The following is a 24,344-nucleotide window of genomic DNA, read 5'->3' on the forward strand; positions in this document are numbered from 1 at the left end:
AGTTCAAAACTTAAGGTTTTGACCTTATGAAGTATTTTCACTTCTCAAAAGAAGAGAACTCGTAGTTAGAGACAATCACCTCCAGGCCAGCCCACCAGTCTAGTTATGGAAGCTCCTTCCTTTCTGTGGGACATTTGCATTTCTTGGTTTGTTGTGGGATTCTCTTCCTTGCCTCTGGGGCTCCCCTGTTGCTCCCCACCCTGTTTCCTATCTCTCCACGTGTCCAGGTAGGCTGCCCTGGTCACTATGTCAGCCTTCACTGCATTGTTCTTTGGGGAACTTGCTGTCTGGCAATGGATGGGATATTCACAGCCACCCCTCCATCCCTCACTCATGTTTTGCCATGGAGATTTAAGGGACATTTCTCTGTCTCTTTGGCCTAAGGAAGGGTTGCAAGGTGGGCTCATGTCTGTCTTGTTCACCACTGTACTCCTGCCCTTAGAATAGTGCCCGACATATGGTCAACACTTAGTAAATATTTGTCCAGTGAATTAATATCCATGGGCAGGGCCCAAGCCCTGAGAGTTTACACTCTGATGGTGCCCACCTGTGGGTCATCCCATGGCTATTTCCTGCTGTGCGCTCCCAGCCAGCTCTTGTGTAACTTAGTTCAATCCCCTAGATTATTGGTCTGTTGTCTACAGTGTCCACAGAGCCTGAGACCACCTCCAGAAACAGCTGCCCCTCCCTCCTCCATTAAAAATCTACACTTAACCCTGGAATAGAAACTTGTGCCAGGAACTCAAGGCAAAACTATTTTGTGGGAGATGCTGACTAGTTTTACAATGGGATGGGAGGGTGCAGGTGGCCCTAAATTGGTCTGTGTGTGTGTGTGTGTGTGTGTGTGTATGTGTGTGTGTGCATGTGTGTGTGTGGTTGGACAGGTTCTTACTGCATGAAGGCACCATCTTTTAGGGGCTTAATTCTGATTGATAGACATGGAAGATTTATTTGTTTTGGCAAATTTCCAGAAGAGGACAATCAAGGGTTTCATTCTTTTAAAGGTCATCTGTTATGATAACTGGTGGGTCTCTTGTGATGGCAAGGTGACTTGTTCTGATGTGTACGAAGGTGCCCTGTGATCTAGCCATGGACTTGCACTTACCTTTATTACTCTACGTATAGAAACAGCTTTGTCTCCCCAAGAGAATGGTCTTAAGTCTGTGTGTCCCCCGTGAGTGGCTCTGTGCCCACCATAGATGAAAAAATATCCCTCCATGAATCGCCAACTGTCTCCCCGCCCCACACCTGTGGCAAAGTGTCCAGCCATGGGTGGCCTGGTATTCAGCCATGGAGGACCAGGTATCCCCCAGTGTACGGCCAGGTGTTCCCCCCTGAATGGCCAAGTGTGCAGCTGTGGGTGGCTGAGTATCAGGCCATGCAGGGCTGAATGTCCACCGTGGGTGGCCCAGTATTCCCCTGTGGATGGCCACATGCCTGCCCTTGGACGACTGTGAACATGGCCATTCTCCTCTCTGCTCACCCCAGCGCCCCCTCCGCCAGCCCCAAGCACGGCCTGTTACCAGTAGGTCTGGAGGTTGCGTGGGGCCTGACCTCAGCTCCCGCAGCCCCTGCCACTTCTCCATGAGGCTCTGGGGTACAGAGCCCATAGGGCGTGTGTGTGGGAACTGGGGCCTAAGTAGGAGGGCACCACGGGGGAGGGGGCCCATGTGGTTGTAGGGGTGACACCCCCTCCTTCCCCCGCCAGGCTGAGACCCCGGAAGGAGCAGGGCACCTATGCGCTGTCTCTGATCTACGGGAAGACTGTGTACCACTACCTCATCAGCCAGGACAAGGCGGGCAAGTACTGCATTCCCGAGGGGACCAAGTTTGACACGCTCTGGCAGGTAGGCCGCCCACACACCCTGTTGTGGGGAGAGGCTGCAGCGGGGTGCTCAGGCTCCTGGGGAGGAGGGGAGCCCCGGCCCTGACGCTCCTCCCTGCAGCTGGTGGAGTACCTGAAGCTGAAGGCTGACGGGCTCATCTACTGCCTAAAGGAGGCCTGTCCCAACAACAGCGCCAGCTCAGGTGAGCGGGGCAGCAGGGGGCAGGGGTGAGCGGGAGACCCCAGCCCCCACCCCCTCACTGTCCCTTCTGCTCCCCCAGAGGCCACTGCTCCCACACTCCCCGCCCACCCATCCACGTTCACCCAGGTGAGTGAGTAGCACGGTAGACTTGGGGCCTTGGGGATGGAGCTGGGTGGGCAATGGGTCCTGTTCCCAGGGTGGGGCTCTGGGCAGGAGATGGGGGGAGAGTGGGGCTGCCGTGGGCCAGAAGAGGGTACCCCCAGCACCATCTCTGCGAGTCCTCAGAGGATGTGGGTCTCATGAGAGGGGCTGGGTGCCCCCAGCTCTGGCCCTGCTGACCCTTGCTGACCCCATAACCTTTAGCCTCAGAGACGGATCGACACGCTCAACTCAGATGGATACACCCCCGAACCAGGTGAGTCGGCAGAGATGGAGGTATGTAGGGGTTCACGTCAGACCAAGAGCAGGGTCCTGGCTGGGCCCTGGGGTGTGTCAGGGGAGGGACGTGGGCCAGGCCTGACCTGTGGCGGTGGGCCTGGTTGCCCTGTGCATGCACTGTGCCTGCAGGTGTCCACGTGGGCACATGCATCATGCCCGCCTGTGAGCATGTGCCCGGGGGCATGCTGACATGCAGGGGAGTAGACCTGGCCGTGCCTGGGCCACCCCGGGTACAGACACACATCTGTTAAGCACCTACTATCTGCCAGTCGTGCTCCAAGCTCACTGGGTGTATGAGCTTTGCTGAATCCTCCCGACAAGCCACATGAGGCGGTCATGGTAATTATTCTCATTTTACAGAAGAGAAAGGAGGGCCGGGAACTGTCATGTCCCGCAGCTAGGCAGTGGTGGAGCTGGGGTTTGGACCCAAGGAGGCAGGCTCCAGAGCCCAGGTCCCTAAGACGCACTGTCGCAGATGCTCGTGTGTTTCATGTGTGGATGTAAGCCTGTGCACGTGTGTGCAGAGAACATACACGGTTGCCTGTGCACAGAGAGGCTCATCTGGAGCCCTTGTACACATGGCTGCGTGGTGCATACGTAGACCTGGGCAGGCGTGACACGGGTGCATACGTGTCAGTGCACGCACACCCATAGGTGTGCACGCTTCAGCTGGCACTATATTGGTTACTTGTGCAGACACGCCTTTGGACCTCCATCACACACCGAGACATGGGTGAGAGTGTATGTGGGTGTTATGTGTGAACACACAGGGGCACGTGTGTGCACACTCTAGCCAGTGCACACATGGTTACATGTGCACATTAGACTCCTCTTGGACATGACTTCCCAGCTCACCCACAGATGGGACCAGGAGCGCACACAAATGCACACACACACATGAACACACACGTGTGCCCGTGTGCCCATGCATGCTCTGGATGGTGCACCACGTGCCTTGCGGCACACGTGCCTGGGGGGCACTGAGGCTGCCCTGCCCTGCTCAGCCCCCATCCCTCTCCCCGCTCCTGACTTGGGAGCACACGCCTGTGTGTGTGCCCAGCATGCCTAGCGTCCTCAGAGAAGCCGCGATCGATGCCCATGGACACCAGCGTTTACGAGAGCCCCTACAGCGACCCCGAGGAGCTCAAAAACAAGAAGCTCTTCCTGAAGCGCGAGAACCTCCTCATGGCTGACATAGAACTTGGCTGCGGCAACTTTGGCTCCGTTCGCCAGGGCGTCTACCGCATGCGCAAGTAGGCTGCCCAGCCTTGGCTGGGGAACCACTGTGGGAGGGGCAGAGGGGGCGCTGCCTCCCAAGGCCTTGGGGGTTGGAGCCAGGATGTGACTTCAGGTTGCCTGGGAAACAGACGCTGGGACTGGAAATTGCCTGCTAGGCGGGGTTACCTGGGGGAGCCCAGGGTGGCACCCGAGAGGGAGTGAGAGGGGCACGTCTGGGGCAGGGAGAAGTTGGGCTGAGCTGCAGATGCAACAGAGTCCCCCTTGTCCACCCCATCGGCTGGTCATTGGATACAGGCTGGTCACTTGGTACAGGCTGCCCCTGGGCAGGGTGACACTTTGAGCCGGTTCTTTTCAGCGAGGGGCAGTTCCTGGGAGGGTCTTGGCTGTGAGCTGGGAGCTACAGGGAGGACTGGGCAGCAAACCACAGCATCTGCTACACAAGTCCAGGGAGAGGAGAGGCAGGTCGGGTGGGGGTGAGGGGGCCAGGGCAGGCCCGTGCCAGCTCACGCGTGTCCCTCCGTGCGTCACGGCAGGAAGCAGATCGACGTGGCCATCAAGGTGTTGAAACAGAGCACGGAGAAGGCGGACAAGGACGAGATGATGCAGGAGGCGCAGATCATGCACCAGCTGGACAACCCCTACATCGTGCGGCTCATCGGCGTCTGCCAGGCCGAGGCCCTCATGCTGGTGATGGAGATGGCGGGCGGCGGGCCGCTGCACAAGTTCCTGCTTGGGAAGAAGTGAGCCTCTGGGCCGGCCAGGTGTTTGGGGCTGGGGGTGGGGGGGAATGATCCTGTCCACCCACGGGTGTGTTCCACACTCATTTCCCCGCGTTTATAGACACACTTACAGCTGCTGCCCACACTCACGCCCATGACAGATCTGACCCCAGGTTTGACTTTTGGCTCTGCCACTAACCGGTGTGACCCCAGGTGGGTTTCTTAATTCATCTGTGCCTCAGTTTCCTCATTTGTACCACGGCGATGCACAGTATTTATGTCCAGGGGCTCTTGTGAGGGTCAAATGAGTTGATGTCTATCAATAGAAAGTGCTCAGGACGGTGCCTGGCGTTGCCTATAGGAGCTTTGTAAGTGTTAGCTGTGTCACAACTGCCACCTCTGTTCTCTCGGCCAATTCATGACGCACAGGAAGTTGCCGATGGTTGATGGTCTTTGACGTAAAGCAGGGTTGGAAAACTGCAGCCAGGCTTGTTTTGTACAGCCTGATTTCGCATTTTTAAAGGTCTATGAAAAAAACAAAGAGGACTGTGTGGCAGAGACCATATGTGTCCTGCAAAGGCTGAAATATTTACTCTCAGGCCCTATAGAGAAAAAGTTGGCCCATTTCGAATCCAAAGAAATTGGTTTCATTTGTGTTCCCTCGTGCCTCAAACTCTTACCCTGACGACACGATATTTTACACTCGCAGAGGCACGTGACCTTGAACCCAAGCTCTTGCTGGAGTGCGTGCCTTCACGGGTCCCAGCTCATGTACTCAGTTATCCCATGGGTGTTTACTGGGCAATTTCTCTGTGACAGGGACCATTACCAGCACTTGGGATTATCAGCAAACAAAGAGACAAAGTTCTCTGCCCTGTATTTTGGTTGGGAAAGAGAGGCTTTAAATAATCATTATAATACCATAAAGTATAGAGTATGTTGGAAGGTAAGTACTATGGAAAGGGGGGTTGGGAGTGTCAGGGTAGGAGGTGAGAAGTGAGAAGGTGAGGCAGCCAAGTGCAGCTCTGGGGGAAGAGTGGCCCAGACAGAGGGCACAGCCGGTGCAAAGGTCCTGAGGCGCCTGGTGTGGTAGAGGAACTGTGAGTAGGGCCCCGAGGCTGAAGCAGAGTGAGTGCAGGGGAGCGGGGAGCTGACGTGGGCAGGGAGGTGATGGAGCAGATGGTGCAGGGCCTTGTGGGCCGTGGGGAGGACTTGGACATTTACCCTGAGTGAGGTAGGAGCCCTGGACGCTGTGAGCCGAGGAGGGGCAGGACCTGACTCCAGTGTGGGAAGGACAGACCGTGCCGGGTGAGGGCAGAGGTGGCTGTTCTGGGCCAGGCTGGCCATGATAATGGCCGGGTCAGGGTGGCAGAAGCAGACGTGGAGAGAAGTAGGGGGATTCTGGAGGGATTTTGAAGTCAGGGCTGCCAGGGTTTGCTGATGGATTGGATACTGGGTGTGAGGAAGAGGAGCTGAGGGCAAGACCAGTGCTTCTGAGTAAATGAAAAGATGGAGAGAGAGGAGCGTGTGTGTGCGTGTGTGTGTGTTGCATGCGCGCGTGTGTTTGTACAGTCAGGAACGTGGCTTTGTCTTTATTTATTATCTTTGAGATGCCCGTGAGACCCCCTGAGGGCACACAGAGGACGCAGGTAAATGTGTTAAGTCTGGGAATCCCAGTATATGGATGAAATTTAGGCCTCGAGCCTGGATGAGGGCAGAGGTTTGTGCCTGTTTTGCTCACGCCGTGTCCCCCCCGCCCCATTCCTGGCACACAGCAGGTGCCCAATAAGCACCTGTTGAACAGAGGCTCAGCTGGGTCAGAGAAGTGGGCTTTGCCCCCTTGGGGACTTGGGCTGTCCCCTCCCAGCTGCCCCTGCCTTCCCCTGCACCCCAGGGAGGAGATCCCCGTCAGCAACGTGGCGGAGCTGCTGCACCAGGTGTCCATGGGGATGAAGTACCTGGAGGAAAAGAACTTTGTGCACCGCGACCTGGCAGCCCGCAACGTCCTTCTGGTCAACCGGCACTACGCCAAGATCAGTGACTTTGGTCTCTCCAAGGCACTGGGAGCTGACGACAGCTACTACACCGTGAGCCCCCGGCCCTGGGGTGCCCAGGTGGAGGAGGCGGTGGTGTGGAGGGTCCCCGAGCCCTGTCCCGGCAGCATCTCCCACCCTCCAGGCTCGCTCGGCGGGGAAGTGGCCGCTCAAGTGGTACGCGCCTGAGTGCATCAACTTCCGCAAGTTCTCCAGCCGCAGTGATGTCTGGGGCTACGGGGTCACCATGTGGGAAGCCTTCTCCTATGGCCAGAAGCCCTACAAGGCAGGTGTGGGCAGAGGCGGGCGGACAGCTGGGTGGGAAGAGGGGCCAGGGGGGAGGGGGCCCTGGTTACTCACATGTGTACTTGGCTCTGGCTTGAGCAGAAGATGAAGGGCCCCGAGGTCATGGCCTTCATCGAGCAGGGCAAGCGGATGGAGTGCCCACCAGAGTGTCCACCCGAAATGTACAAACTCATGAGCGACTGCTGGACCTACAAGTGAGTGCCAGCGGGCAGGAGGGTACCTGGCTGAACTGACACCCAGGCCTGGGGCAGGAGGTCGTGGTGTCCAATAGTCCAACTAACTCATCCCACCCAAAGACTCACCCAATTCATGGCCTTTCCAACCCTCGGTACCTTTATTCCCCCTGCATCTATGCTCAACTCTCCAACAGACTGACCCTACAAAGCTCCACTGGTCCAGCACCCCAGCACCCTACCTGTGGACACCCACTGCTCCAGCATCTAAAACCTCAGTCTCCCACAAGCCAATACTCAAATGATCCTGCAACACTCAGACAAGTCAGTACTGTTACCCGAACTATGATACCAGTACTCAGGGCATGCGATAATACTCCATTATATAATTCCTGTTTCCCATCAGCCAACATTCAACACCTAATTACCCATTCAGGCCAACACCAAAGCACCCAGATACTCAATGCCCTCCCACCTCTGTCTGCTCGAAGCCCGGTGCTTGAACACGCCAACTCCTAACACCAACAATACCTCCCCTTCCCATCACACAACAGGCAACCTGCACCCAAACAAGCTATTACCCTACACTAATCCTGCAATGCACGGGCATTCCAATACTTGATACCTTTCCTACCCCAGCATCCATTATTCCACTGGCCAACACCTTTCACACGGACACCCAAACACCCAAGCACTCCAATAAATACACACCCTACTTATGATAAATAAATAAGAAATGATCAGCCCATCCCTTCTCCACCATGTATTAACTCAACCTCTATCAGGAAACCATACACCAACACCCCAATACCCAAAGAGGCTAGCATCTAACACCCCAACGCAATACATGGATATTCCACACGCATCCCATTAATACCCTGACTCTCCACAAGCTGAACCCATCCCCCACACGGCAGTGTTCCTCTCCTTCGCGGGCAGCATATTTGCATCCGTGTGAGTCCGCACCCAGCACCCAAATACCCTGACCAAATACACATGCTCAGTACATCAACGTTCAACATCCCAGCTCCCCGTGGCCAACAGCTGTCACCCCTACACTCAGGGAGCTCCCTTCCCTAAGTCTTGGCCAGTCAACACTCAGTATATGGTTCCCCTCCATCCTGGATGTCAGCTCTTCAACTAGGCGATACGGCATCCCCGGAATTCTAGTCCTCTCACACCCAGGAGACCCCTCTATTCCCCGATACCCGCCCCCCCCAGCCCCACTGCTTTCTGAGCCCCATGCATGTCCTCCCACCAGCTGAATTTGGGTTCTGGGGGTGTGGTCAGCAGTCTGGATCTCCCCGACCCCTCACAGGTGGGAGGACCGTCCAGACTTCCTGACCGTGGAGCAGCGCATGCGCACCTACTACTACAGCTTGGCAAGCAAGGCCGCAGACCCTGCCGCGTGCGGAAAGGGGGCCGAGGCTGTGTGTGTCTGAGCTCCAGCCTGCCGGCCCCTACGCCCCAGCTTTTCCTCCTGTGTCCTCAGCTCCCTTCCAGGACCTCCAGTCTGGCTGAGCCCAGCTCAGTTTCTCTCCCTCACCACCAGCTGGGCTGTGAGAACGGGGACAGCTCAGGCCTCCGGCCCACACTGGTCCAGTATTCCCTGCCCGGTCACCTGGCCCCTCTGGCTGGGGTCGGAGGCCGAGACCCAGGCAAGGTGGTCCTGGGCTGGAATCTACTGGAAGGCCCTGAGCTGAGGGGGCGTTGCTTACAGCAAGGACCCTCCTTCCTCTGGGCCCAGAAGGGCGGACTCTCGGAGTCCTCAGGTGGCGAGACCCCAATCATTGGAATAAACGCAGCTTCCCTCCCGTCTGAGATTCCTCATCTTTCCGGGGTGAGGCCGGGGGGACCAGGAAAGGGGCTGGGTCATCGGAAGGGGTCCATGAGAAGTGCCTGAAGGTGCAACGCACACGGGCGTTCCAGTATTTGATACAGCTTTTCTCGTGTGGGCCTGGGGGCTGGCTTTCCCGCCCTTGTGCCCTGGGGGCATCTTTACCAGCGTGAGGGGCTGCAGCAGGTGAGCGTGGGGATTTAGGGGCCGCGTGCCTGCTGGCCACTCAGCTCCCCGAGCCTCACGGATGGCGTGAGTCAGGTGCTGCCCGTGTTCGCGGCGTGTTTTCATCACCTGGAGAGAGTGTAACCCACGCTGATCCCGCCCCAGCCCGTGCATTTTACAGTCTCTTCAGGAGATTCTATCATTCGGGCCCTTCTCAGCTGCCTCCCCTTCCTCCCTGGGACCAGACAGTCTCAGCTGGGAATCCTTATCACCTGATGCCCCGAGGGCCGGCCCAGTCCCGCTCAGGAGAAGACCGGGCTCCAAGCGTGTGCGGCCTCGGTGTCCCCACATGAGGAACTGGGGTGTTGGAGCACAGGTCGGGTGAAGTGGAGCCAGGCCCCTGCTTTTCTTTCCGGACTTGCTCCCCCGTGCTCGGCGGCAGTTGGCCCCCATGCCCTGTAACGCCTCCTCCTCTTGGCCTGGCCCCGAAGAGCCGCGGGCTCCAGGGCGGCCATGCAATGCACTCAGCGCCAGGGAGAGGCAAGGAGATTTTCTGCGGCTTCTGAGAAGGTAGATTTTCTTTCTTTTTGTTTGTGGAGCTCTAGAAAGCCTGGGGCTGTTCTGTGGCACTGTGGGATGGGGTGTGGGGACTGGGGCTTGCGGCCCAGGCTGGTGACGCCCGAGAGGAGACCCCAGAACCTTGGTGATGTGAGTGCGTTGTCGAAACCAGGAAATTGCCATTGGGCTTATTAACTTAGGTACGGACCTTGCTCTGATTTTACCGCTCACGGAGTTTTACTAGTTCATGTGTAAGCTTCATGTTAGCGTATTCCTTAATGAACTTTGTATTCTACCTGGAAAGTAGTTCAGAGAGCCCCCAGTTATAGAGTCAACTCCAGACACACGAAGACTCTCAGCTCCGTGTTTGTTTGGAGACTAAATCTGTAATGGTTTGGAATTGTTTGAGGGTCTCCAAGCCCTGCCAGTCGATATCTTCCTGCATTTATACGCGAAACAGACAAGCAGAGCACAGCGATTGTAAAGATTAAGACACAAACTCAGTTCCTTCCATTTTGTCATTCTCTGCAGCCACTTGAAGATTTTGTTTAAAATGTAAAACAGTGAAGTATGCAAGCCATGCGATATATTTTGAGTTGGTAAATGCACATATTAGTTCATAAGCTAACTGTATTACTGACGTTGAATAGCACCAATAAAATGCAGAAATTGTTTTTTAACTGTCTTAAAACTAATGAAGAAACCAAGAAAAATTACATCAATGGTACAATTTCGTGGCTTCCGAAATTGTGCTGTTTGCAGATATTTCAGTTTAATTAAATCCACGTGTTAGTTCCTGGATATTTATTTACGTTGTTACATAAAGTATTATGTCAGAAGGGAAATACATTTTCGGCGCCTGCCTTTCTTTTGTGGTCATCATTATTATTTGTTTCATGTTATGATTATTGCCGAAGATAACGTTATTTTATGGGGAGGAGGTGTTATAAGTGATCCGTTCTGAGGGTCAAATACATTGAGAACGCTATGTGCTCGCAATAAAGGACTGTTGAATGAACCAACAAAGGAGGGTGTAGTTCTCCCTAGGTACCACCAGGTGGCGGCGTTCCCTAAGTCAAGACCGCTCAGCTGCTCCAACCCGGCTCTGGCCTCCTGCCCCACTTTGGCCATCTTCTGCCTGGAGCAGGACCCCAGGCTCTTCCCTGGTCTCACAGGCCCCTAGTCCCGTCCCCTGCAATCCGTTCACTCCAGAACCGCTTGAAGGGTCTTCTCTACTAGCAGCTGTGACCAGTTCCCTCCATCCTCTTCCAGGGTTCCCCAAACGTATTCATGCTGACTCTCACCTCTGGGCTTTTGCATCTGCTGTTCCCTCTGCCTGGAATTATTTTCATCCCCACTTGACTAATGTCCACAAGGAAAACTTATCCTTAAAGTATGAGTAAGTTACTGGGGGAAGTTTCTTAATCTCTCTGTGCCTCAGGTTCTTTGGGTGGTTTGTCCAGAAGAGAAGGTAAATCCAGGTCAAGGAGTTAGAAAACCTGCAGGGGAGTGTCCTGGGATGTAAAGAGAGAAAGGCCTCCCCTTCCTCCTGCCCTCCAGGGGTAGGGGGCTGTGGCTTTGGCCACCCGAAGCCTCCTTGATGGGTCCCCAGTGGCTGGACCACAGGGTCTTCTGCACTCCGCGCCCTCCCTGGTGGGGCTGTTTGTACTGTGCTGACCCCCTGAGCCAGCCTCTGGTCCCTGGGAAGACACCGGGTGTGTGTATCAGGGGGTCAGTGCCGGCCGGGTAGCTACGAGCTGCAGGTGTGGCCTGGGTGTCACCTTTATGGAAGTGCTGGTGACTTTCTCCCACAGTGAGGAGCTTGGAGGCCGCATGCGTCTCACGGGACTCACGGTGACACAGCCGGGAGGGAAGCATTGTGTGCAGGTGGGGGCCTGGCTGAGCCCACTGCCCTTCAGGGGGCCGCGGGGGTCCTTGGGGTGGCGTCCAGCATTACTTGCCCCGCCCGTTTCAGCCTCTCTTCCCGGCTGTGTCTTCCCCACTCTCTCTCCCTCTCTGCTCCGTCTGTATTTCTCTGTGATAGTCTTAAGTCCCTTAAGAAGAAAGCGCCTTCTCCCCTCTGCCTCTTTCTGTGTCTCTCTCTGTCTCCTTGTCTCTGCCCCTATCTCTCTATCCACTGTTGTCTCTGTTGCCCCTTTTGACCCCATCCTTGGGCTTCTCAACCCTGAGGTCCCTCCCCTCTCCTCCTCCCTGGGTTCTGCTTCTTCTGACCCCAGTGCCCCGAGAGGGAGAAGGAGGCTGCTGCCCGGGGAAGGGGCAGGGGACAGACCAGGGCCAGGTGCCCAGCACAGCTGCTTCGTGGAGCATCAGACCCCAGTGCTGAGCTCCAGTTTGGAAGGGTCTCTCTCACAACCGTCTGGTCCTCATGGCCACCTGCTACCCGTGGGCCACGTCTTCCCTTCTTGCCCTTTCTCATCACCAGACTCTGACCTCCTTCCTGTTTCTTTGTTTCTTCTGTGGGGGTCACCCCCCCCCCCAACCGCCAGTCCTGTGGCCCATGGCCCGGCTGTCTACATGCAGCAGCTGCTGGTTGTGCCTGTTGTTCGCCAGCCACAGCCTTCTTGCTGCTAACTGAGTGCCAGTCCTAGGCCTCGTGCACCTCCGCAAAGGCTGTGTTATCTTTGGTCCTTATATTATTGTTGTGCTGGGCAGGGGGTGCGCTTGGGGACTTGGAAGACAGCGCTTCGGGGGCCAGGGAGTGTCCGGCCACTGTGTGGCTCTAAGGGTAGGTGTTCTTGGGCTTGGTGGTAGACGTGGGTGAGGCTTCTTACCGGGGAGTCGGGCTTTGCTGTGGGGGTCTGACTGTCGTGGGTAAGCAGTTGCTGTAAAAATCTGGGGAAGCTGCGCTGGTACAAGGCTCTGGCTGCTGGGCCTGTGTGGGGTGTTCCATGCCCTGGTGCCATGTGTTGTTCCTGAGCTGGGCTGTTGGGGGATCAGTGGTTGTCCTTGGCTTGGGGAGTCTGGCTGCTGGGGTGCCTTGTTCCCCACAGTTGACAGCTGAGGTCTGGGACGGCTGCTGGGGAGTTCCAGCTGCTGACTTAGTGGTGAGTATGTGTTGCAGGTGGTCAGTGCTGACAGGCCTCGGGCAGTTGTCTGCTGGAGTCTGGGTGTTGTGTGGGGCGTGTCTTGGGGGTGTGGTTAGTGGAGATCAGCTCCCCGCATCTTTCCTTCTTCCTGTGTCTTTTGCTCTCTGTCCACATCTCTCTGTTTCCATCTTGCTCTCCATCTGCACTTCACACTTTCACGCACACGTGTTGAGCACTTACTGTATGTGTGTATCAGTTGTAGCAGGTCTCTGGGGGCTCTGGGCCCTGCTCACAGGGGAAGAGGTGGGACCCCCTCCCATGAAGACTGGCCCTGGGGCTGGAATCGTTGGTTCAAGTGGGGCAAAAGGGCTGGATGCTGTGTCAGAGGCCCCTTGATCAGGCTCCTTCCCTTGAACTGTAAGCCCCAGTCTGAGGTGGCTTGGACAGGCCTTGGATTTGTGGGGTCAGTGGGGGTCTCAGCCACAGACTTTGGGCCGGTGCATTGACTTTCCCCTAGGGACAGAAGAGTTGTGGGGATCAGGATAGAAAAGAGCCATGCTGATACCTCGTGAGGAGAGTGTTTCAGGCGGCGGGAAGAGCTCGTGCAAAGGCCCTGGGGCACAACAAGGAGGCCAGTACAGCTGGGCAGGGTGAGCAAGGGTCGGGCGGGAGGGATGGGGCCAGAGTGTGCAGGTTTTGGCTTCAGTCCAACTGAGGCGTGCACCCCTGGGGCTCGGCACACACAAGACTCTGAGCACAGACTAGCCCAGGCTCCACACATGCCTCCTGCGTGAGGCCTATTGTCCTGGCGGATGTAGTGTTGGTTGAGGCCAGGTGGGACTCATTCTAAGGCTTTCTTGTACCAGAAGCGTTTTCAGAGTGAGAGCCACGGCCCCCAAGGGCTTCTGAGGAATGGACTGGGCTACCCAAAGCTGTGGGAACAGCCCCTTTGAAAGCCCCCCGTCCCCCGCCAATCTCCCCTGGGCAGCCTTCCGAGCAAGAGGGGGGAATGCAAGACACAAGGAGTAGCTTGGGGCATAGGGCGCTGGACAAAGGCCTGGAAGGAGGACTGTCTTTGGCCTAGGTTCCCTGGGTGTGAAGCACAGGGGCTGAGGGAAGCAGTTTCTGATATCTCCTTGCATAACTTCCCGTGATGAGCAGCTCATTACCTACCAAGGCAGCCCAGGCTGGTTCGTGAACTAGAATTCGTAGAATGTTCTTTCAAATGCTGACCAAAACCTGGACCTCCACCCCTCTCTCCATGGTCCCGAGGCCACCCAGAACTCATGTGTTTCTCCACATATTTCACTCCTCCAATATTTATCATGTGCCTCTTCTGGAGATGTGTGTCATGGGTACAGAGACCCCGAGTAATTGCTGTGGTGATGGTGGAAGGCCATGGGGCCCTGGTGGTCCAGAAGTGGCTCCTGACCTAGCTGAGAGAGGGTCAATCTGGTGGTCTTCCTGTCGGAAGTAACGTCTAAGCTGAGTCCCCTGTAGGATGAGTGAGATTTGGCCATGGAAGAGGTGACGAAAGAGTGTTCCAGGCAAAAGCCGCAGCACATGGAAGGGAGAGAACATCCTTTTGGAAACCAAAAGAGGTTTTGAATGGCTGGAACACTGTGTTTGCAGGGTGCTGCTGAGGCCAGCAAAGGGATCACAGAAACCTCAGAGCAGTGACCCTGTGGGAGACAAGTGACCTTTTCTTTTGTATTTTCTGGTTGCTCTACAAGGAAGCAACTTATTCCCCCACTCTCCAATGGCTGCAGCCTTCCTAGCATGGGTTCTTTTTTTTTTTTTTTTAATCCATTTTGAGTTTATTTTTGTGTATGGTGTTAGGGAGTGTTCTGATTTTATTCTTTTACATGTAGCTGTCCAGTTTTCCCAGCACCACTTACTGAAGAGACTGTCTTTTCTCCATTGTATATCCTTGCCTCCTTTGTCAGAGATTAGTTGACCATAGGTGCATGGCTTTATCTCTGGGCTTTCTATCCTGCTCCATTGATCTATATTTCTGTTTTTATGCCAGTACTATATTGTCTTCATTACTGTAGCTTTTTAGTATAGTCTGAAGTCAGGGAGTCTGATTCCTCCAGCTCCGTTTTTTTCCCTCAACACTGCTTTGGCTATTCAGGGTCCTTTGTGTCTCCATACAAATTTTAAGATTTTTTGTTCTAGTTCTGTAAAAAATGCCATTGGTAATTTGATAGGGATTGCATTGAATCTGTAGATTGCTTTGGGTAGTATAGTCATTTTCACAATATTGATTCTTCCAATCCAAGAACATGGTATATCTCTCCATCTGTTTGTGTCATCTTTGATTTCTTTCATCAGTGTCTTATAGTTTTCTGAATACAGGTCTTTTACCTTCTTACGTTGGTTTATTCCTAGGTATTTTATTCTTTTTGATGGTATTATTAGCAGAGATTATAATGTTTTTTAAGTTTATTTAATATTTTAATTTTTTTGGAGTATAGTTGATTTACAATATTGTGTTACTTTCAGGTATACAGCAAAGTGATTCATTTATACATATACATATGTTCATTCTTTTTTAGATTCTTTTCTTATATAGGTTATTGCAGACTATTGAGTAGCCTGCAATAACCTATTGCTACACAATAGGTGTATTGTGTAGTATCATTGTGTAGTATTGCTACACAATATTGCTATACAATAGGACCTACTGTGCTACAGAGTAGGTCCTTGTTAGTTATCTATCTTATATATAGTAGTGTGTGTGTGTTCATCCCAAGCTCCTGATTTATCACTCCCCACTATGTTTCCCCTTTGGTAACCATAAGTTTGTTTTTGATACCTGTGGGATGATAATGTTGAAGTTAATTTAGGCAAACATGGTGGTAAGGGTGAGCATGGCAATGACCCTCCCCCCGTTATCTCAAAGGCCTCATTTTCCTTCATCCTTGACCCTGCCCACTTTTATCAAGGATCCAGGCAGTGACTCTTGGAGGCATCTTCCAGCTGGGGAACTGGAGTGAAACAAACAATATCCAGGACCACAACACCATTTGGGAAGGCTGCTGCAGACTGGAGCCCACACTAGGATACTTCAGGAAGCTCCTGAATCTTCTAGGGACCTTCTCTCTTGCCTATCCCAGGTCATCCACAACTATGGCCACGGAGGCTATGGGCTCACAATCCACTGGGGCTGTGCCCTGGAGGTGGCCAAGATCTCTGGGAAAATCCTGAGCAATGAACGGGGTGATGAGCGCGCCCACCCTTGCCATGCCACTGCAGGTGCCCAGGACCAGAGCTCGGGTTGCCGTGGGGTAGACCTGAAACACAGCCGCCAAAATGGTCGCACTGAGAAAATGCCCTAGCATGGGTTTTATAACTTTTTCCTCTTCTTTAAAATTGAAGTGTAGTTCATGTACAATATTATATAAGTTACAGGTGTACAGTATAGTGATTCACAATTTTTAAAGGTTATACTCCATTTATAAAATACTGGCTATATTCCCTGTGTTGTAGAATATATCCTTTTAGTTGTTTTATGAATTTTATTTATTTTTTTATACAGCAGGTTTTTATTAGTCATCAATTTTATACACATCAGTGTATACATGTCAACCCCAATCTCCCAATTTGTCACCCCCCCCCACCCCCCTGGTGCTTTCCCCCCTTGGTTTCCATACGTTTGTCCTCTACATCTGTGTCTCTATTTCTTCCCTGCAAACCGGTTCATCTGTACCATTTCTCTAGGTTCGACATATATGCATTAATATACGATATTTGTTTTTCTCTTTCTGACTTACTTCACTCTGTGACAGTCTCTACATTCATCCACGTCTCAACAAATGACCCAATTTCTTTCCTTTTTATGGCTGAGTAATACTCAATTGTATATAGGCACCACATCTTCTTTATCCATTCATCTGTCAGTGGGCATTTAGGTTGTTTCCATGACCTGGCTACTGTAAATAGTGCTGCAGTGAGCACTAGAGTACATGTGTCCTTTTTGAATGATGGTTTTCTCTGGGTATATGCCCAGCAGTGGGATTGCTGGGTCATATGGTAATTCTATTTTTACTTTTTTAAGGAACCTCCATACTGTTCTCCATAGTGGCTGTATCAATTTACATTCCCACCAACAGTGCAAGAGGGTTCCCTTTTCTCCACACCCTCTCTAGCATTTGTTGTTTGTAGATTTTCTGATGATGCCCATTCTAACTAGTGTGAGGTGATACCGCATTGTAGTTTTCATTTGCATTTCTCTAATAATTAGTGATGTTGAACAGCTTTTCATGTGCTTCTTGGCCATCTGTATGTCTTCTTTGGAGAAATGTCTGTTTAGGTCTTCTGCCCATTTTTGGATTGGGTTGTTTGTTTTTTTAATATTGAGCTGCATGAGCTGTTTATATATTTTGGAGAGTAATCCTTTGTCCGTTGATTTGTTTGCAAATATTTTCTCCCATTTTGAGGGTTGCCTTTTCCTCTTGTTTATGGTTTCCTTTGCTGTGCAAAAGCTTTGAAGTTTCATTAGGTCCCATTTGTTTATTTTTGTTTTAATTTCCATTACTCTAGGAAGTGGAGCAAAAAATCTTGCTGTGATTTATGTCAAAGAGTGTTCTTCCTATATTTTCCTCTATGGGTTTTATAGTGTCTGGTTTTACATTTAGGTCTCTAATCCATTTTGAGTTTATTTTTGTGTATGGTGTTAGGGAGTGTTCTGATTTCATTCCTTTACCTGTAGCTGTCCAGTTTTCCCAGCACCACTTATTGAAGAGACTGTCTTTTGGCCATTGTATATCCTTGCCTCCTTTGTTATACATTAGTTGACCATAGGTGTGTTGGTTTATCTCTGGGCTTTATATCCTGTTCCATTGGTCTATATTTCTGTGTTTGGCCAGCACCATATTGTTTTGATTACTGTAGCTTTGTGTATAGTCTGAAGTCAGGGAGTGTGATTCCTCCAGTTCTGTTTTTTCCCTCAAGTCTGCTTTGGCTATTCGGGATCTTTTGTGTCTCCATACAAATATTAAGATTTTTTGTTCTAGTTCCATAAAAAATGCCATTGGTAATTTGATAGGGATTGCATTGAATCTGTAGATTGCTTTGGGTAGTATAGTCAATTTCACAATATTGATTCTTCCAATCCAAGAACATGGTATATCTCTCCATCTATTTGTATCATCTTTAATTTCTTTCATCAGTGTCTTATAGTTTTCTGCATACAGGGCTTTTGTCTCCCTAGGTAGATTTATTCCTAAGTGTTTTATTCTTTTTGTTGCCATGGTAAACGGGAGTGTTTCCTTCATTTCTCTTTCAGAATTTTCATCATTAGTGTGTAGGAATGCAAGAGTTTTCTGTGCATTAATTTTGTATCCTGCAACTTTACCAAATTCATTGATTAGCTCTAGTAGTTTTCTGGTGGCATCTTTAGGATTTTCTACATATAGTATCATGTCATCTGCAAACAGTGACGGTTTTACTTCTTCTTTTCCAATTTGTATTCCTTTTATTTTTCTTTTCTGATTGCCGTGGCTAGGCCTTCCAAAAATATGTTGAATGAGAGTGGCGAGAGTGGACATGCTTGTCTTGTTCCTGATCTTAGTGGAAATGCTTTCAGTTTTTCACCATTGAGAATGATGTTTGCTGTGGGTTTGTTGTATACGGCCTTTATTATGTTGAGGTACGTTCCCTCTATGCCCACTTTCTGGAGAGTTTTTATCATAAATGGGTGTTGAATTTTGTCAGAAGCTTTGTCTGCATCTATTGAGATGATCATATGGTTTTTATTCTTCAGTTTGTTAATATGGTGTATCACATTGATTGATTTGCGTATATTGAAGAATCCTTGCATCCCTGGGATAAATCCCACTTGATCATGGGGTATGATCCTTTAATGTTTTGTTGGATTCTGTTTGCTAGGATTTTGTTGAGGATTTTTGCATCTATATTCATCAGGGATATTGGTCTGTAATTCTCTTTTCATGTAGTATCTTTGTCTGGTTTTGGTATCAGGGTGATGGTGGCCTCATAGAATGAGTCTGGGAGTATTCCTTCCTCTGCAGTTTTTTGGAAAAGTTTGAGAAGGATGGGTGTTAGCTCTTCTGTAAATGTTTGATAGAGTTCACCTGTGAAGCCATCTGGTCCTGGACTTTTGTTTGTTGGAAGATGTTTAATCACAGTTTCAATTTCATTACTTGTGATTGGTCTGTTCATATTTTCTATTTCTTCCTGCTTGAGTCTTGGAAGTTTACAGCTTTCTAAGAATTTGTCCATTTCTTCCAGGTTGTCCATTTTATTGGCATAGAGTTGCTTGTAGTAGTCTCTTAGGATGCTTTGTATTTCTGCGGTGTCTGTTGTAACTTCTCCTTTTTCATTTCTAATTTTATTGATTTGAGTCCTCTCCCTCTTTTTCTTGATGAATCTGGCTAATGGTTTATCAATTTTGTTTATCTTCTCAAAGAACCAGCTTTTAGCTTTATTGATCTTTGCTATTGTTTTCTTTGTTTCTATTTCATTTCTTTCTGCTCTGGTCTTTATGATTTCTTTCCTTCTGCTAACTATGGATTTTGTTTGTTCTTCTTCCTCTAGTTCCTTTAGGTGTAATTTTAGGTTGTTTATTTGAGATTTTTCTTGTTTCTTGAGGTAGGCTTGAAGAGCTATAAACTTCCCTCTTAGAACTGCTTTTGCTGCATCCCATAGGTTTGGGATCATCGTGTTTTCATTGTCATTTGTGTCTAGGTATTTTTTGATTTCCTCTTTGATTTCCTCAGTGATCTCTTCGTTATTTAGTAACGTATTGTTTAGCCTGCATGTGTTTCTTTTTTATGTATTTTTCCCTGTAATTCATTTCTTATCTCATAGTGTTGTGGTCAGAAAAGATGCTTGGTATGATTTCAATTTTTTTAAGTTTACTGAAGCTTGATTTGTGACCCAAGATGTGATCTATCCTGGAGAATGTTCCATGTGCACTTGAGAAGAAGGTGTAATCTGCTGTTTTTGGATGGAATGTCCTATAAATATCCATTAAATCTATCTGGTCTCTTGTGTCATTTAAAGCTGCTGTTTCCTTATTTATTTTCATTTTGGATCTTCTGTCCATTGGTGTAAGTGAGGTGTTAAAGTCTCCCACTATTACTGTGTTCCTGTCGATTTCCTCTTTTATAGCTGTTAGCAGTTGCCTTATATAAGTATTGAGGTGCTCCTATGTTGGGTACATATATATTTTTAATTGTTCTATCTTCTTCTTGGATTGCTTCCTTGATCATTATGTAGTGTCCTTCCTTGTCTCTTTTAACATTCTTTATTTTAAAGTCTATTTTATCTGATATGAGTACTGCTACTCCAGCTTTCTTTTGATTTCCATTTGCATGGAATATCTTTTTCCATCCCCTCACTTTCAGTCTGTATGTGTCCCTAGGTCTGAAGTGGGTCTCTTGTAGACAGCGTATATACTGGGTCTTGTTTCTGTATCCATTCAGCAAGGCTGTGTCTTTTGTTTGGAGCATTTAATCCATTCACGTTTAAGGTAATTATTGATATGTATGTTCCTATGACCATTTTCTTAATTGTTTTGGGTTTGTTTTTGTAGGTCCTTTTCTTCTCTTGTGTTTCCCACTTAGAGAAGTTCCTTTAGCCTTTGTTGTAGAGCTGGTTTGGTGGTGCTGAATTCTCTTAGCTTTTGCTTGTCTGTGAAGCTTTTGATTTCTCTGTAGAATCTGAATGAGATCCTTGCTGGGCAGAGTAATCTTGGTTGTAGGTTATTCCCTTTCATCACTTTCAGTATATCTTGCCACTCCCTTCTGGCTTGTAGGGTTTCTGATGGGAAATCAGCTGCTAACCTTATGGGAGTTCCCTTGTATGTTATTTGTCATTTTTCACTTCCTGCTTTTAGTAATTTTTCTTTGTCTTTAATTTTTGCCAACTTGAGCACTATGTGTCTCACCCTGTTTCTCCTTAGGTTTATCCTGCATGGGACTCTCTGTGCTTCCTGCACTTGGGTGGCTATTTTGTTTCCCATGTTAGGGAAGTTTTCAACTATAATCTCTTCAAATATTTTCTCGGGTCCTTTCTCTCTCTCTTCTCCTTCTGGGACCCCTATAATGCGAATGTTGTTGCATTTAATGTTGTGCCAGAGGTCTCTTATGCTGTCTTCATTTCTTTTCATTCTTTTTTCTTTATTCTGTTCCGCAGCAGTGAATTCCAGCATTTTGTCTTCCAGGTCACTTATCCATTCTTCTGGCTCAGTTATTCTGCTCTTGATTCCTTCTAGTGTAGTTTTCTTTTCAGTTATTGTATTGTTCATCTCTGTTTGCTTGTTCTTTAATTCTTCTAGGTCTTTGTTAAACATTTCTTGCATCTTCTCGATCTCTGCCTCCATTCGTTTTCTGAAGTCCTGGATCATCTTCACTCTCGTTATTCTGAATTCTTTTTCTGGAAGATTGCCTATCTCCATTTCATTTAATTGTTTTTCTAGGATTTTATCTTGTTCCTTCATCTGATACATAGCCCTCTGCCTTTTCATCTTGTCTATCTTTCTGTGAATGTGGTTTTTGTTTCACTGGCTGCAGAATTGTAGTTGTTCTTGCTTCTGCTGTCTGCTCTCTGGTGGTAGAGGCCTCTAAGAGGCTTTTGCAAGTTTCCTGATGGGAGGGACTGTTGTTGGGTAGAACTAGCTGTTGCTCTGGTGGGCAGAGCTCAGTAAAACTTTAATCTGCTTGACTGCTGATCCGTGGGGCTGGGTTCCCTCCCTGTTGGTTGTTTGGCCTGAGGAATCCCAACACTGGAGCCTACCGGGGCTGTTTGGTGGGGCTAATGGCGGACTCTGGGAGGGCTCACGCCAAGGAGTACTTCCCAGAACTTCCACGGCCAGTGTCCTTGTCCCTTGGTGAGCCACAGCCACCCCCTGTGTCTGCAGGAGACCCTCCAACACTAGCAGGTATGTCTGGTTCAGTCTCCTATGGGGTCACTGCTCCTTCCCGCTGGGTCCTGATGTGTACACTACTTTGTGTTTGCCCTCCAAGAGTGGATTCCCTCTTTCCCCCAGTCCTGTCGAAGTTCTGCATTCAAATCCCGCTAGCCTTCGAAGTCTGATTCTCTAGGAATTCCTCCTCCTGTTGCTTGACCCCCAGGTTGGGAAGCCTGACTTGTGGCTCAGAACCTTCCCTCCAGTGGGTGGACTTCTGTGGTATGAGTGTTCGCCAGTCTGTGAGTCACCCACCCAGCAGTTATGGGATTTGATTTTACTGTGATTGCGCCCCTCCTACCATCTCATTGTGGCTTCTCCTTTGTCTTTGGTTGTGGGTTATCTTTTTTGGTGAGATCCAGTGTCTTCCTGCCGATGATTGTTCAGAATTAGTTGTGATTCTGGTGTTCTTGTAAGAGGGAGTCTGTAGCTTATTTTATACATAGTATTTGTACCTCTTACTCCCCTCCCCCCTCCTGCCCCTCCCCCCTCCCCTCTCCCCACTGGTAACCTCTAGCTTGTTCTCTATATCTGTGAGTCTGCTGCCTTTTTTTTGTATTTGCTAGTTTGTTGTATTTTTTAGATTCCACATATAAGTGACATTGTACAGTATTTGTCTTTCTCTGCCTAACAGTTCACTTAGCATAATGCCCACCAAGTCCATCCATGTTGCTGCAAATGGCAAGATTTCATTCTTTTTTTCTATGACTTAATGGGATTCCATTGTGTGTGTATATATACATCCCATCTTCTTTATCCATATATCTGTTGATGGATACTTAGGTTGATTTCATTCCATATCTTGGTAATTATAAATAATGCTGCTATGAACATTGGGGTACATTATCTTTTTGAAATGGTGTTTTTGGTTTTGTTTTTCAGATATATGCCCAGGAGTGGAATTGCTGGGTCATATGGTAATTCTATTTTTAGTTTTCTGAGAAACCTCCATACTGTTCTCCATAGTGACTGCACCAATTTACATTTCATCAACTGTGTATGTGTACGAGAGTTTCCTTTCTCCACATCTTCACCAATGTTTGTTATTTGTGTTCTTTTGATGATACCATTCTGACAGGTGTGAGGTGATATCTCATTGTGGTTTCCGTTTCCATTTCCCTGATTAGCGATGTTGAGCAGATTTTCACCTGCCCATTGGCCATCTGCATTTCCTCTTTAGAAATATCTGTTCAGATCTTCTGCCCATTTTAAAATCAGGTTTTTTTTTTTTAATGTTGAGTTGTTTGAGCTATTTACATATGTTAGATATTAATCCCTTATTGGTCATAGAGTTTGCAAATATTGTCTTCAGTTCAGTAGGTTGTCTTTTCTTTTTGTCAATGGTTTCCTTTGCTATGCAAAAGCTGTTAAGCAAAACCGATAATGAGAACCTTGGAGCAGTGACCCTCCTGGGACACAAGTGGTCTTTGGTATTTCTAGTTGCTCTTCCAGTAAGCAACTTATCCCCTTTTCCCCCACCTCCTGCCCCCCACCCACTTCCCCCCACCTTGTTCATCCCATGGCTACATCCTTCCCAGCATGGGTTTTTTTTTTTTTTTCTTTTTGTTTTGTTTTTAATTTTTAGGTGTGAGAGTGGTATTGTGATTGTGGTTTTTTGTGGTATGCGGGCCTCTCACCGCTGTGGCTCTCCCGTTGTGGAGCACAGGCTCCGGACGCGCAGGCTCAGCAGCCATGGCTCACGGGCCCAGCCGCTCCGCAGCATGTGGGATCCTCCCAGATCGGGGCACGAACCCTCGTCCCCTGCATCGGCAGGCGGACTCTCAACCACTGCGCCACCAGGGAAGCCCCCAGCATGGGTTTTATAATTTAAAAAATCTTCTCAAACTTCAGGTAGGGAAGATTATGTCTTATTGTGTAAATGAAGACAAATTAACATTTCTTTTGTAAGTGGCATGGTCACACAATGCTTTCAGATATGCCTGTGAGTACTGTGAGGCCTCATACCCACCAGAAAATGTGCGTCATCTCAGGAGCGAAAGAACAGCTCTGTGCTCTGGCCATGTGGGTGGGGAAGTGATGTAGCAGTCTCCCCGCTCTCTTTTGACTCATATCTTTTTCTTCTCCTTTGACATCCCTTTGCAGTTTTAAATTTCTCTCTCCTGTGTGCGAAGAATAACTCTTCCCCCCATAGACTCACCCAATTCATGGCCTTTCCAACCCTCGGTACCTTTATTCCTGCTGCATCGATGCTCAACTCTCCAACAGACTCACCCTACAAAGCTCCACTGGTCCAGCACCCCAGCACCCTACTTGCGGACACCCACTGCTCCAGCATCTAAAACCTCAGTCTCCCACCAGCCAATACTCAAATGATCCTGCAACACTCAGACAAGTCAGTACTGTTACCCCAAATATGATACCAGTACTCAGGGCATGGGATAATACTCCATTATATAATTCCTGTTTCCCATCAGCCAACATTCAACACCTAATTACCCATTCAGGCCAACACCAAAGCAACCAGATACTCAATGCCCTCCCAACTCTGTCTGCTTGAAGCCTGGTACTTGAACACGCCAACTACTAACACCATCAATACCTCCCCTTCCCATCACACAACAGGCAACCTGCACCCAAACAAGCTATTACCCTACACTAATCCTACAATGCACGGGCATTCCAATACTTGATACCTTTCCTACCCCAGCATCCATTATTCCACTGGCCAACACCTTTCACACGGACACCCAAACACCCAAGCATTCCAATAAATACACACCCTACTTATGATAAATGAATACGGCGAAATCATCAGCCCATCCCTTCTCCACCATGTATTAACTCAACCTCTATCAAGAAACAATATACCAACACCTCAATACCCAAAGAGGCTAGCATCTAACACC

At 49.5% G+C, this 24,344-nt stretch overlaps 1 protein-coding gene across 1 annotated transcript in view; it reads left to right on the forward strand.

Annotated features, from left to right (window-relative positions):
* ZAP70 (zeta chain of T cell receptor associated protein kinase 70) overlaps positions 1-8,520 on the forward strand; it is a 30,263-nt gene extending 21,743 nt beyond the window's left edge. The window contains exons 4-13 of the mRNA XM_081254877.1: positions 1,709-1,847; positions 1,947-2,028; positions 2,107-2,153; positions 2,391-2,442; positions 3,526-3,718; positions 4,238-4,444; positions 6,318-6,510; positions 6,602-6,742; positions 6,844-6,956; positions 8,254-8,520. Of these exons, the coding sequence (XP_081111003.1) occupies positions 1,709-1,847; positions 1,947-2,028; positions 2,107-2,153; positions 2,391-2,442; positions 3,526-3,718; positions 4,238-4,444; positions 6,318-6,510; positions 6,602-6,742; positions 6,844-6,956; positions 8,254-8,377 (1,291 nt within the window). The 3' untranslated portion in view covers positions 8,378-8,520. The remainder of the gene's footprint in view (positions 1-1,708; positions 1,848-1,946; positions 2,029-2,106; positions 2,154-2,390; positions 2,443-3,525; positions 3,719-4,237; positions 4,445-6,317; positions 6,511-6,601; positions 6,743-6,843; positions 6,957-8,253) is intronic.
* Positions 8,521-24,344: the final 15,824 nt, after the last annotated feature.

Source organism: Mesoplodon bidens (assembly GCF_964165515.1).
Source record: "Mesoplodon bidens genome assembly, chromosome: 14".
Taxonomy (NCBI): domain Eukaryota; kingdom Metazoa; phylum Chordata; class Mammalia; order Artiodactyla; family Ziphiidae; genus Mesoplodon; species Mesoplodon bidens.